This window comes from Panthera leo, chromosome D4, assembly GCF_018350215.1.
Source record: "Panthera leo isolate Ple1 chromosome D4, P.leo_Ple1_pat1.1, whole genome shotgun sequence".
In the NCBI taxonomy this organism is placed as follows: domain Eukaryota; kingdom Metazoa; phylum Chordata; class Mammalia; order Carnivora; family Felidae; genus Panthera; species Panthera leo.
Genome location: NC_056691.1, coordinates 39,882,989 through 39,895,781, shown reverse-complemented (window position 1 = coordinate 39,895,781; position 12,793 = coordinate 39,882,989). Strand labels below are relative to the sequence as shown.

The window sequence follows — 12,793 nt, the reverse complement described above, 5'->3', positions numbered from 1 at the left end:
GTTTATGTTTTCTCCATCAACAAGGAAATAGATAAATTTTCTTTTTTGATCATTTATTTTATAAATGATAAAATGGAATGAACTAAAACCTCCAACCATGTGGATAAATCTCAAAAACACGTAGAGAGGAAGCAGCCCATCATAAAAGAGTAGAAAATATATGATTTTTTAATACGAATAGGAAAAACTAATTTATTAGTTGGTGTTAGAAATAAAAAAAAACCTGTTATCTCTGGCAGGGATTGTAGGGTGACTAAAAAACCATGAGGTAGTAACATGAGGTAATATTCTAGAATGATGGAAATGTTCTATGTCTTGCTCTGGATGGTTGTTACCTGAATACAACTGTTAAAGTTCATTGAATTGAATACTTAAACATTTGTGCATTTGATTCTATGTAAGTTATAACTAGTTTTTAAAAGGCTAATAAGGGGCGCCTGGGTGGCTCAGTCGGTTAAGCGGCCGACTTCGGCTTAGGTCACGATCTCGCAGTCCGTGAGTTCGAGCCCCGCGTCGGGCTCTGTGCTGACAGCTCAGAGCCTGGAGCCTGTTTCAGATTCTGTGTCTCCCTCTCTCTCTGCCCCTCCCCTGTTCATGCTCTGTCTCTCTCTGTCTCAAAAATAAATAAACGTTAAAAAAAAAGAATTAAAAAAAAAGGCTAATAAAATATTTTAAAAGTCTATTTTTTATTTTTTTAAATTTCTCATTCTTTTTAAAAAATTTGTTAAATTTTTATTTATTTATTTTTGAGAGAGAAAGAGAGAGAGAGAGAAAGCACAAGTGGGACAGGGCAGAGAGAGAAGGAGACACAGAATCTGAAGCAGGCTCCAGGCTCTGAGCTGTTAGCACAGAGCCCCACGCAGGTTTTGAACCTACAAACCGTGAGATCATGACCTGAGCTGAAGTCGGACATTCAACTGACTGAGCCACCCAGGTGCCCCTAAAAGTCTACTTAAAAACTGGTCAAATTGGGGTGCTTGGGTGGCTCAGTCGGTTAAGCATCCGACTTGAGCTCAGGTCATGATCTCATGGTTCACAAGTTCAAGTCCTGAATTTGGCTCTGTGCTGACAGCTCAGAGCCTGGAGCCTGTTTCAGATTCTGTGTCTCCCTCTCTCTCTGCCCCTTCCCTGCTCTCACTCTATCTCTCACTCTCGAAAATAAATAAATGTTAAAAAAACAAAAACTGGTCAAGTCAACCACCATTTTCTTCACTAATGTATTTCATGTCTTAAGTATAAGTATGGGTACCATAGAGGTTAAACAGTGGCTTTCAGGCTTCTGTTGGTGAGTGGGTGGTATAAGATAAATTAAACTATTTTTTAAAATCGTATAAATAATTATTGTTTAAATGCATATATTCCCATCATGTTATATGTTAGGAAGAGTTATGACATCCTGTCATCCAAATAACTGGTGTCTTACTTTTATTTAAAGTTTGTCTTAATGCTTTGAAAGCTCGGGTAGGAAGACTGGCATAGGTCTTTCTCCCCCCCACCCCCCCACCTTGAGGAAAAAGCTTTGGTGTGGAATCAGAACCTCTCTGAATCAGCAATGAGAAGATTGCAACATGCTACGAAGGGAAGGATATGGTTTCTTTCCTGATGAAAGTGAAAGCAAGTACAGAAATACAGTTATGCTGCAGCCAGGGTTATCAAGATCAAACTGCCGTGGGGATTTGTTGGTAAAATATAGATGAAAAGCAAAAGAACCCCCACACCTCAAGTTTGAAAGCAGCCTTATTGTTTATTTTCCACTGTTACTCAAATAGCAGTGCAAGTAACTCCACTGGCCTATAATGAAGCTTTAACTGGTCCTTCATGTTATGAGAAAAATAAGGACGTGTATTGAGCGACATCTTTCCATCCATCCATCAATGTTGGCATAAGGTCACCAAGTATTTTTACTTAGAAGGACTGTTCTTTACTCTGATATTATGATCTTCTAGCTTTTTGGTGTCAAAACTCATTTCTTTTGAAATAATGGCAATTTACGGTAACACTGATACCTTTATGGTGACTAACCTACATGAATCCCCCAACATATATATTTTTTATTTCATTGATCCGTCTCATTGCAGCTAGGTTTTAATGGTGAGTACAAAAAGTGGAAAGACTGGAAATGCAGATTGGTGCAGCCACTCTGGAAAACAGTGTGGAGGTTCCTCAAAAAATTAAAAATAGACCTACCCTATGACCCAGCAGTAGCACTGCTAGGAATTTACCCAAGGGATACAGGAGTGCTGATGCATAGGGGCACTTGTACTCCAATGTTTATAGCAGTGCTTTCAACAATAGCCAAATTATGGAAAGAGCCTAAATGTCCATCAACTGACAAATGGATATTGAAGATGTGGTTTATATATACAATGGAATACTATTTGGCAATGAGAAAGAGTGAAATATGGCCTTTTGTAGCAACGTGGATGGAACTGGAGAGTGCTATGCTAAGTGAAATAAGTTATACAGAGAAAGACAGATCCCATATGTTTTCACTCTTACGTGGATCCTGAGAAACTTAACAGAAGTCCATGGGGGAGGGGAAGGGAAAAAAAAAAGAGTTAGAGAGGGAAGGAGGCAAACCATAAGAGACTCTTAAAAACTGGGAATAAACTGAGGGTTGATGGGGGGTGGGAGGGAGGGGAGGGTGGGTGGTGGGTATTGAGGAGGGCACCTTTTGGGATGAGTACCGGGTGTCGTATGGAAACCAATTTGACAATAAATTTCATAAAAAAAAAGAAAAAAACCCCAAAAGTGGAAAGGCTAGTTACACATCTATTAGTCTAGTCATACATCTATTAATTTTATACATCTGCTCATCCCAATAATAAACTTAAGGCCCAAATTATTTTAAAAGCCTAGCTACTTCCTCATGCATTTGACCTAAGATTTCATCTGCAACTTGGGTCGAAGCATTGTACTCTGACCCTGCTACGGCAGCCTGGCCTTGCCGGTGATGCCTTCCTTTGATATTACCCCTTATTGTTTACAGAATTCTTTCACATATAGTAACTGATCTGATCCTCTCATCACTTCTGTGGCATTATTGTCTGCAGATAAAACAGAAGACATTTGGGGGAGCAAAATCACTTGCTCGTGATCACATAGGCGAGTAAGTGGAAGCCACAGGACTCCCATTTTCTATGACACTCTCCAAAACAGCTCCATAAACACAGGGACTCTCTCATCTCAGGTGAATCGACAGCACAGCTATGTTGAACTAACCTAAAGCAGGTTCCCAAATGGAGTATTAATATTTTGTATCTTTCGTGGCACAAACGTGTTATGATTTTTATTAAATTATGGAGTCTAAATTTCCTTTGGATTGGAATCAAAGTTACCTTTCACAGCAAACCTAAGGTACAGTCAGGTTCTCGGTTTAATTCACTGCATTCAACAAATATTTGGGTACTTACCATACTAGAAATATCTAGACAAGACTGCACTAAAAACTTTAAAAAATGTTTATTTACTTTTGAGAGAGAGACAGAGACAGAGACAGAGAGAGAGAGAGAGAGAGAGAGTGAGCAGATGAAAGGCAGAGAGAGGGAGACAGAGAATCTGAAGCAGGCTCCAGGCTCTGAGCTGTCAGCACAGAGCCCAACGCAGGGTTCGAACTCACAAACTGCGAGATCATGACCTGAGTGGAAGTTGGACACTTACCCAACTGAGCCACCCAGGCGATCCCAGACTGCGTTTTAAAAAAAAAATTTTTTAACGTTTGTTTTTTATTTTGGGGACAGAGAGCATAAGTGGGGGGAGGGTCAGAGAGAGAGGGAGACACAGAATCTGAAACAGGCTCCAGGCTCTGAGCTGTCAGCACAGAGCCCGACGCGGGGCTCGATCTCACGGACTGTGAGATCATGACCTGAGCCGAAGTCGGACGCTTAACCGACTGAGCCACCCAGGTGCCCCCAGACTGCATTTTAAAGTCTTATCCCCCAGTATTGGCCCCACAAACCAATAACTAAATGATTCTTCATTCATCAATGAGCTTCATAGAAATTGACAGCATCTTTCTCCAGATATGGCTGTCCTTACGGCAAGTCTTTAAACGCTGCATTTTACATCAGTAGGGTGTTTCATACAATCCTGACAATTCCTTCCCACATCTCCTTCTCAGAAAGCTCTATTAAGAATGTGAAAGTCACTAAATTTAAATGGTAGCATTTAGCTTTCACTGAGTTGATGTCTTACTGTAGATCTAGTTAAGAAGTTCTCTGGATCTCAGTGCAACAATGTGAGGTACAAGCAGTATTTGTTGATTGCATATATGAGAACATAAATGGTATTTAGAAATAGTATAAACAGGAGGATAGTTTGTGCTAGAATAACTATTATAACATCTATTATAGTAGTGATGGAAAATTTCCATCTCTCTTATTAATTCAAGGATATTAAAGATCATATCTAGTAGATCAAACATGATGTTATAAGCAGGTTCAGAAGTAATTTGTTCAATTATTTTTGAAGTTATTTTGATAAATGCTGGTCTCAGGGAATTGTTTTAGCTCTAAAACTGTGATTTCTTTATAGATATTAAACTGAGAAAGCTTTCAGGACAAAAATAATTAAGGACAATTGGAGTTTTTCCATCATATTTTAGAAAGAAACTAATTATGTATCAGTAATATAAACTCTTTCAAATTGCACATTATCTATTTGCCAGAATGGTCCAGAACTTAAAACGTCTATCAAATACCATTTCTGATGGTATCCCAGAATGTGTTAAGAGAGGTAAGGAAACTGCGTGTGTGTGAGATTTTTAAAATATCACGAAAAGCTTTCATTTTGAAACTTTATTTGGAAAAGATGAGTATGAATATGTGATCTGATTGTATTTGTATGACACTTCAATATGCATCGCATCTCAAAAGGACAAGAATGATTACCCCCGGGAACGGTTGATAACTAGTTACATTTCACAAAATGTACATTGATAACTCGTTACATTTCACAAAATGTCTAGCGGCGAGTGGAAAGCAAAACTGAAAAGGAAAACGAAAAGATCTCCATAGTCCTTTGGTTTGGTCCTTCTGCAAGGAACATTTTTGGGCAGGAGGCCCCCCTCCTCAGGGTAATTTTTCTCTGAACCCCGAGACCTCCTCTACCAGTCATTGTGTTTTTGTTCACCTGTTGGGTCTCCGTGCCTCCCTTCACCTATTCCCTTTCAGGGTCATTTTGTTTTGTTCTTCTCCACCATCTTTGTCTTGAACACCAGATACTCTTCACTATATCATACACCTGAATCTGATATAACACTGCCCGTTAACAATACTGGAATTAAGATAAAAAAAACTTAATTAAAAATATGTATATAAAAGAAAGAACAACAGATATTCTGGGAATCATCAATTCCTTCTGTGCTATAAAACTTACAGTTTTAACATTTCGCAACCTGGATATTTGCCTTCCTATGACTTAATTTTAGGAGAGGTTTTTACAGTTTATAATTAGAGTTACTATTAATACTAGTATGTTTTTGATTTGGTATCAGGGATCATTATTCAATTCTGGGCTGCGTTTCCTGGGGCTCCCTCCCTTCCCTGAAGATCCTTTACTAAGGGTCGTTTACAGCACCCATGTTTCAGGAAGAACAACAAATTTGGCTTTACTCCTTGTCCCTAATCAGATTGCTAACTCAACTCAATCTTTATCTCCCATCTCCTTTCCTCTCCATTGGTGTTTTATTATTTTTCCAACTCAGAGGAGCCAGACTCCTAGATTAGGTATTTCTTGAATTTACATATTGTAATCTCATCTGCTCGTTTCCTTAGGCAGTCATTGTACATTGGTAATTCTCTTATTATAAATCATTATCTATGAAACCATTTTGTTTTCCCACAGGAGTGTCTGGAACCCCTGCTGGCCTATCCTTAAAGAGTTGCTCTGAAGTACATCTGTACTTACTCAAAACATTTCAAAGGAGTAGATGTGTATTTCTTTACCTAGGCAAATCAAAGTTTCTGTTTTTATTTTTTTTTTAAATTTTATTTATTTATTTATTTATTTTTTTGGTGAACAATATAATTACATTTTATTTAATTTTTTTAACTTTTTTCTTTTTTTTCAATATATGAAATTTAAAGTTTCTGTTTTTAACACTATACTTTGAATGCCTTCAAATTGCAGAGCTGTCAAAAGATTTTTATTTGTGTGTCTCTCTTTTTTTTCATTTGTATATCTCTCTATATACATATCTATATAAATAACGTTCATGCCAGTGAAAATGGATTTTACAAAGTCTGTTCTAACGACAGTTTCAAGAATCTTAAAGCAAGAGGAGACGGTAAATATCCTTGAATGAGACCTGTTACTGCCTGATGATGAAGGCTCCAGTTGTATCCGTAAAGGAATTAGAGGCAGAGCGGGAAGAGAACGCAGGTCTCCCACACTCTGTTCAGTACACCATGTTGAGTAAGGCAGCCCCGTGAGCCTTCCCTTGGCCTACATTTAACACACATTTGATACTCTGGGTTCTAAACCCTCAACACGTTAGAATTACCATATTGGATGTGAGAGGAAAGGAAGAAGTTGTGCCGTCAAATCTGCTGTAACTGTCAGACAGGAGATGACAGTAAATAATGAGGTCAGAGCCCAGTCACCAAAACCCAAATCCAGCAGGCTGAGGCCACTAGGAGAAGGGTAAAGAAGAGAGCCTTACGTATCTCAGAAGTCCTAGAATTTACCACTGCATTATAGAACAGTAAAGTACTGGTTTTAGTGGGGAAAAAATCATTAAGAAATGGATAAATTATGTTCACCATAGGTGATCTGGAAAAGCAGAGAAATGCCTCTGAAGTTTGGAAAGACAGGCAAAATGAATAAAATTCAATTCAACAGTTTTCTAAACGGGTACAAGTATTACCAGTTTTGTTTCCTACTTTTAAAAACATCAGTGGATATTAACCAGACAAGAACCTGGTGGCTTTGTTTCTTGTTTGAAATTTTCTGTATTAAAAAAAAAAAAAAAGAACAAAAGAAAAAAATAATTACAAGCCTTTTACTGAAGGCATTTTAAAGAGCTTTTAATGAGCACTGTTGGAGAATTAGAAACAATCAAATATTGCTTATAGGAATAATTCAGCTAGCTAAAAAAATAGTTCATAAAGAATTCTCATGCCAGTTATAATGTCTATCATCAAAAAGATAGGAGATAACAATTCCTGGTGAGGACTTGGAGAAAAAAAAACCCCGCCGTGTACTAGTGATGAGATTGCAAACTGGTGCAGACACTGTGGAAAACAGTATGGAGTATCCTCAAAAGATTCTAGACAGAACTACCTTGGGGCGCCTGGTTCGCTCAGCCAATGGAGTGTGCGACTCTGGGTTGTGGCTTAGGTCATGATCAAGCCCTGAGTTGGGCTCTGAGCTGAGTTTGGAGCCTGCTTAAGATCCTCTCTTTCTTTCCCTCTGCCCCTCTCTTCTGCTCATGCTCCCTCACTCTCTCTTGCTCTCTCTCTCTCTCTCTCTCCCTAAAAAGAAAAAAAGAACTACCAGATGATCCAGAAATTCCACTTCTGGGATTATATCTGAAGGAAATCAAAATAGAATGTTGTGGAGATATCTGCACCCCCATGTTGTAGCATGTTTATTATTTATAATAGCTGAGGCATTGAAATAACCTAAGCTTCCATCGACAGATGAATGAATAAAGAAGTTGTGATACACATACACACACCCAGGAATATTATTCAGCCATAAAAAAGAAGGAAATCCTACCATTTGTAACAACATGATATGCATCGAGAGTATTATGCAAAGTGAAATGAATCTGATAGAGAAAGACAAATACTATACAATCTCACTGATATGTAGAATCTTAAAACAAAACAAAACAACAAACTCACAAGAAAAAAGATCAGATGTGAGTGGCAGAGGCCAGGGATATGGGGTGAAGTAATTGGATGAAGGTGGTCAAAAGGTACAGACTTTCAGTTATAAGATGATTAAGTACTGGGATATCACATACAATATGAGGAATGTAGCTGACACTGATATATGATATTATATGATATTATATGATATATGATATATGAGAGTTATTAAGAGAGTAAATCCGAAGAGTTCTCACCACAAGGAAATAATTTTGTTTTTCCTGTTTTTTTCTATCTATACGAGACGATGGATGCTACCTAAACTCACCATGGTAATCATCTTACAATGCATATGAGTCAAGTCATTATGCTATACACCTTAAACATAAAAACAATTCTATTTGGGGGGAAAATATGTATGATTATAGGACTATGTGCTTTAACTTTTTTACAGCCTATGAACATTTCATTCTCATTTCACTGAGTATGATCAAAGGGTCACAATTATTGGGATATTTGATTAAACACACCAAGCGCAAAATGTCGGCCTCGAGTAATTTTATCTGAATAGTCTGCGTTACCTTACTGGTCAAATTAACTGGATACTTGCCAAATTTATGCCATTTAGAGATAGACCCTCTGCGAGAGGAGTAATATTTTGGCATTAATTTTTATAAGTAGGTAGTTGCTGACTTTTCTAAAGATATTTAAACACTGTTGAATTTGTGCCTAGATAGTATAAAAAAACATCCTTTCTTTGCTGTTACCTATCCCACCCTACAGATAGTCGTTAAAATAAAAAAAAATGAAAGAGTATAAAAGTCTTGGAAAATTTTCCGTGTGTGTGTGTGTGTGTGTGTGTACACTTTTCTATTTTGAACAGATTTGATTTCTGTTCTGCATTCCATATCAACAGGAGTGTTGGAGTCCCTGTCACCAATGCTTTCCTTTTTGTTTGTTTGCAGTCACCTGGGCAGCCTCGTCACCGTTCTCTCCAGGCAGCATATGCGGTGGCTGTGGGACATCAGCGGACGGAAGCCATTTTGGATAGGCAAGTGTCTGCGCTGAGGAGGGAGGCAAGAACATGAAGCAGGCGTCTCCCTCCCATGGGCCAAATAATTGTGGTTTACAGTAACGGGCAACAGTTCGATGATTGGACAGTCTATTTTTTTCTTTTTTGGAGGGGGCACCCAGTGGATGGTCTGCCTTTTAAAACTCATTTTAGTTACACAATGCTTTCATTTTTGGAGATCTATCTCAAAGAAATAATAAGGGATGTGGCTTGGATTATAGGTAAGAGAATTCAACAAATGGTATTTCTAAAAGTAAAAAATTAGAAACACTTGTCAATAGGGGATGGTTAAATAAATTATAGTATAGCCACAAGAAGGAGTATTTAATATTTAATGCTTTTGTAAGGCATAAAATATTAAAGACATAACAAAGTGCTTTATGTTTATTATTTCATTCAAGAAATACATGTTGGAAGCATATTATATATAAAATACATAACGTATTGCATTTGTGGCAGGTGCTAAGTAAAAAAGCAGAGTCCACAGCGATATGAAGCAGAAAATAATTATGAGAAAAACTTTATATACATGTGATATATATATATGCATATATGGTATATACATATGCATATATAAAGAAATACGTTAAAGAATTAGAAATGTTTGCAGCTATTGACAAGTATAGGCGATCTTAATTTTATCCTTTGTTTTCTGAAGTTTTAACATCTTCTTCAATTTTAACAAGAATACAAATCTCTTCAGATTCTATTTTTAGAAGTAGAATTCTCAGGGTGCTTCAAAGTCACCCTCTGACCTTGAAGGTAATGGATTTCAGGGAACTGTACTAAACCCAATCTTGGCTTCTCCGAATCTCTGTAATACATAGTACATCTCAAAATTCTGAAATTTTCTGAGAGTATTAAGCTAAAGCTAGAGGAGACATTTTCTTCACTTCCACAGTGACTGATTTCAAGGCTCTGTTCCCACAGAATACTTAGGCATAGCATCTTCTGATCAAAGATGCAAGGAAACAATCCGGAAGGAGATAGTTCATTTTATTCTACCCCAAAATATTGAGGGAGGCTCACTCAGGAGGTTATAGGTTATGCAGCTAAGACTATTTTCATGGTTAAATTTGGTTGGGAGATGTCAGATCATGGTGTTGCAGGGGATTCTTTTCTGATTTTATTCTCTTTATTTCTATTATGAAGGAGAGTGAGGAGGAGGAATGTTTCTTTAAGAAAAATTACAAAAGCTTTGCAACACTGAAGTGTAATTTGTAAAATTGCCAGTGGGAGTAGAGAGGCAAGTTGAGAAAAGCTGCTTTTTGTTGGAATTATAGCAGACTGAAAAAAAATCTTACGTTCCAGACTAAAAATAATATCTAGTTAAGCTACTCTCGAATATGAAAACCAAGAGATTTAAATAGCAAAGAAGAAGAACTATAGACAAGAGTGTAACCTGTTTCCCTGGGATAGGAGTTCTGCCTGTGGAATAATACGAATAATAATTGCCATTTATTAAACATGCATGCGTGCTGTGAAACGTACATGCATTATCTTATTTCATACTGAAAATGGCCCTCGATATACTATTTTTATTCCCATTTCTTAGATGAGGAAACTAAAACTCAAAGTGGTTAAGTAACCTGCCCGAAGATGCTCAACTAGCAAGTGGTAGATCGAGGATTTGGATTCGGATCGGCCAAATGTTCTCAACTGTGTCTTAGGATTCCCAGATCCTATTCTGTGTTTCAGAATGTAGGCTCATGTTTGTACATGATTGCTGAGATTAGAGCAAGAGACTGATGTGATATACCCAAGCATAAATGTAATAAAATAATTTGGCACATTCTTTGGTTCACGTCAGGTTTGAATGACCAAGTGCATGCTGGCCACTGGGAGTGGATTGGTGGTGAACCTGTCGTCTTCACCAACTGGAGGAAGGGCCCCCCTCAACGTTCAAAGCCTGGGAAGAACTGTGTTTTGGCTCAAAGACAAGGGAAATGGCAAACGCAGGACTGTAGCAAGAGCAAACCGCACAGTTACGTGTGCTCCAGGAAACTCGAAATGTAACTAGCCTTACAGGTGCCCACTTGGAATTTCTCACCTATTTATTTACAGGATTTGTACATGTTGTTCAATAGAAGACAAGGTGTCATGATTGACTTGGTACATTTTTTTTTTTTTAATCATAGTTTATGAGTGATTCTATCTGGTAAAAAAGGAACATAGAAGAAGAGTTCCAGGAAGATCGATCAATGAATATTTCTTTAGGGAAGACAGACAATTCTTGGATTTCAATACATTTCAGAATAAATGCCTGAAGTATTATATGGTCCAAGATTTGCTGATTCCAGGAGACTCCCATCCTGACCCCACTCCATATCTGAGTCAGTACCAATTTCATGGTCCTTGGATTTTTTTTTTAATCCCAATATCTCAAATGAGCCCATTCCAAAATCTGTATTGCTGGTGCTTCTCCCACTTCAGTCTGAGTAAAAGAAATTCTACCGGTTCCTTAAATCACAGTTGAGGTGCCATCGTTGCTTTGTCCCTTTGGAGGTCTTTCACATGTGAAACCTAAGATAAGAGGCTGTGGATAAAAAGAGTATTGTCCGTGGTGGAAAAGGAAGGCTTTACATGGGAGAATCTCACAGATGCAATCTCACAGAGACAGATTGCTTTCTTCAATGAAAATGTTGGCCTTGTACCATTCCAAAGCCAATCATTCCATTTCCCTGGCCTTACGGATTCATGAGAAATCTGAAGCCACACGAACCTCTCTTTTCATTTGTGTGTGTAGTACACGGTGACATTTCTCAAGGACGTTTGAAATAGAGTATATGTGAATGAGGGTTACAAGTTGGGAGAAAAACGCTGCTTCCTCAGAAGTGTCCCAATGAACTATGTTGATGAACAAAGAAAAATAATACTGAAAACAGAGCCCTTGAAAACCTATATTCTCAGGAAGGATTTTGATATAATTTTGAGCCCTGAAGTCTTTAATATTTGTAGAAATGGCATGCTAAGTTGATTCGCTAACATAAAGGTACCTTATTAATTTATAATATCAGCAGAACAAAACATTTTTGTACCAGTGAGACGTGTTGCAGCCTTACAAGAACTCCCATCTGAAATCAAGGTTTAATTACAGGAAATTAGAAATTTACTTCTGAAGCGTTCGCTCTAAATTTTCCTCTTCACAATCACTGAAAAGAACGGTTGTGCCAAATGTAACTTTCTCTCTGAGCACCGGTGTAATTTCAGCATCAAAATGGGGTTCCCAAGTAGACGAAAGCTGTGGTGCAGGTTTTATTATAATAACATGTTCAGTAAAACTAAAATAAACTGAAGAGATTCAGTCCGGTTTCTGGATATAACGCATGACCAGCTTGTTTTATTTCTGCTCATTTATCAAGATTTTAGTTATTAGAAGTATTTACAAAGAGCAGCTGGGATAAAGTTTAGGCATTAATGGCATCGCGGAGTCAGAAGGCTCCTTACCTTCGGTATCACGAGTAGTCTGGACTGATACAACATCCAGATCTCTTGTATGACACAAGCATTCTCTGGTATTTAACCAAAAGATTCAAAACCCACCCTCCATACCAGCTCCCATCCTTTCTGGTCCACGGGCCTCTGCAGTGCGGGCAGGTGAGATGCCAGTTAAAGAAACGAAGAGTTGTTTACCTAAAGAGGTCCATCCTAGGAGGGAAAGTAAAAGTTCAAGAAATGGAGAACTCAGGGGCCACTTCTTCCTACTAAAACCCTAGGACTATGTTAACTAGTTAAAACTGGGAATCCAGAACCATGGCTGTTGAGTAGAACCTGGTCAGTGCGGTAGATTTTATCATACTTTTCTGAAATGACAATGATATGTAAGTGTAATTGCAAATGTTAGCACAAGGAGAGGGTGTTTTGATTTGTATAGCAACTAGAAATACGAGAATAATATTTTTAAGTA

The 12,793-nt window shown here is 37.8% G+C and overlaps 1 protein-coding gene across 3 annotated transcripts in view; it reads left to right on the top strand.

Annotated features, from left to right (window-relative positions):
* FREM1 (FRAS1 related extracellular matrix 1) overlaps positions 1-11,437 on the top strand; it is a 134,875-nt gene extending 123,438 nt beyond the window's left edge. For all 3 annotated transcript variants that reach the window (XM_042912941.1, XM_042912939.1, XM_042912940.1), the window contains 2 exons: positions 8,780-8,865; positions 10,697-11,437. In XM_042912941.1, the coding sequence (XP_042768875.1) occupies positions 8,780-8,865; positions 10,697-10,902 (292 nt within the window). In that variant the 3' untranslated portion in view covers positions 10,903-11,437. The remainder of the gene's footprint in view (positions 1-8,779; positions 8,866-10,696) is intronic.
* The last annotated feature ends 1,356 nt before the right edge of the window (positions 11,438-12,793 follow it).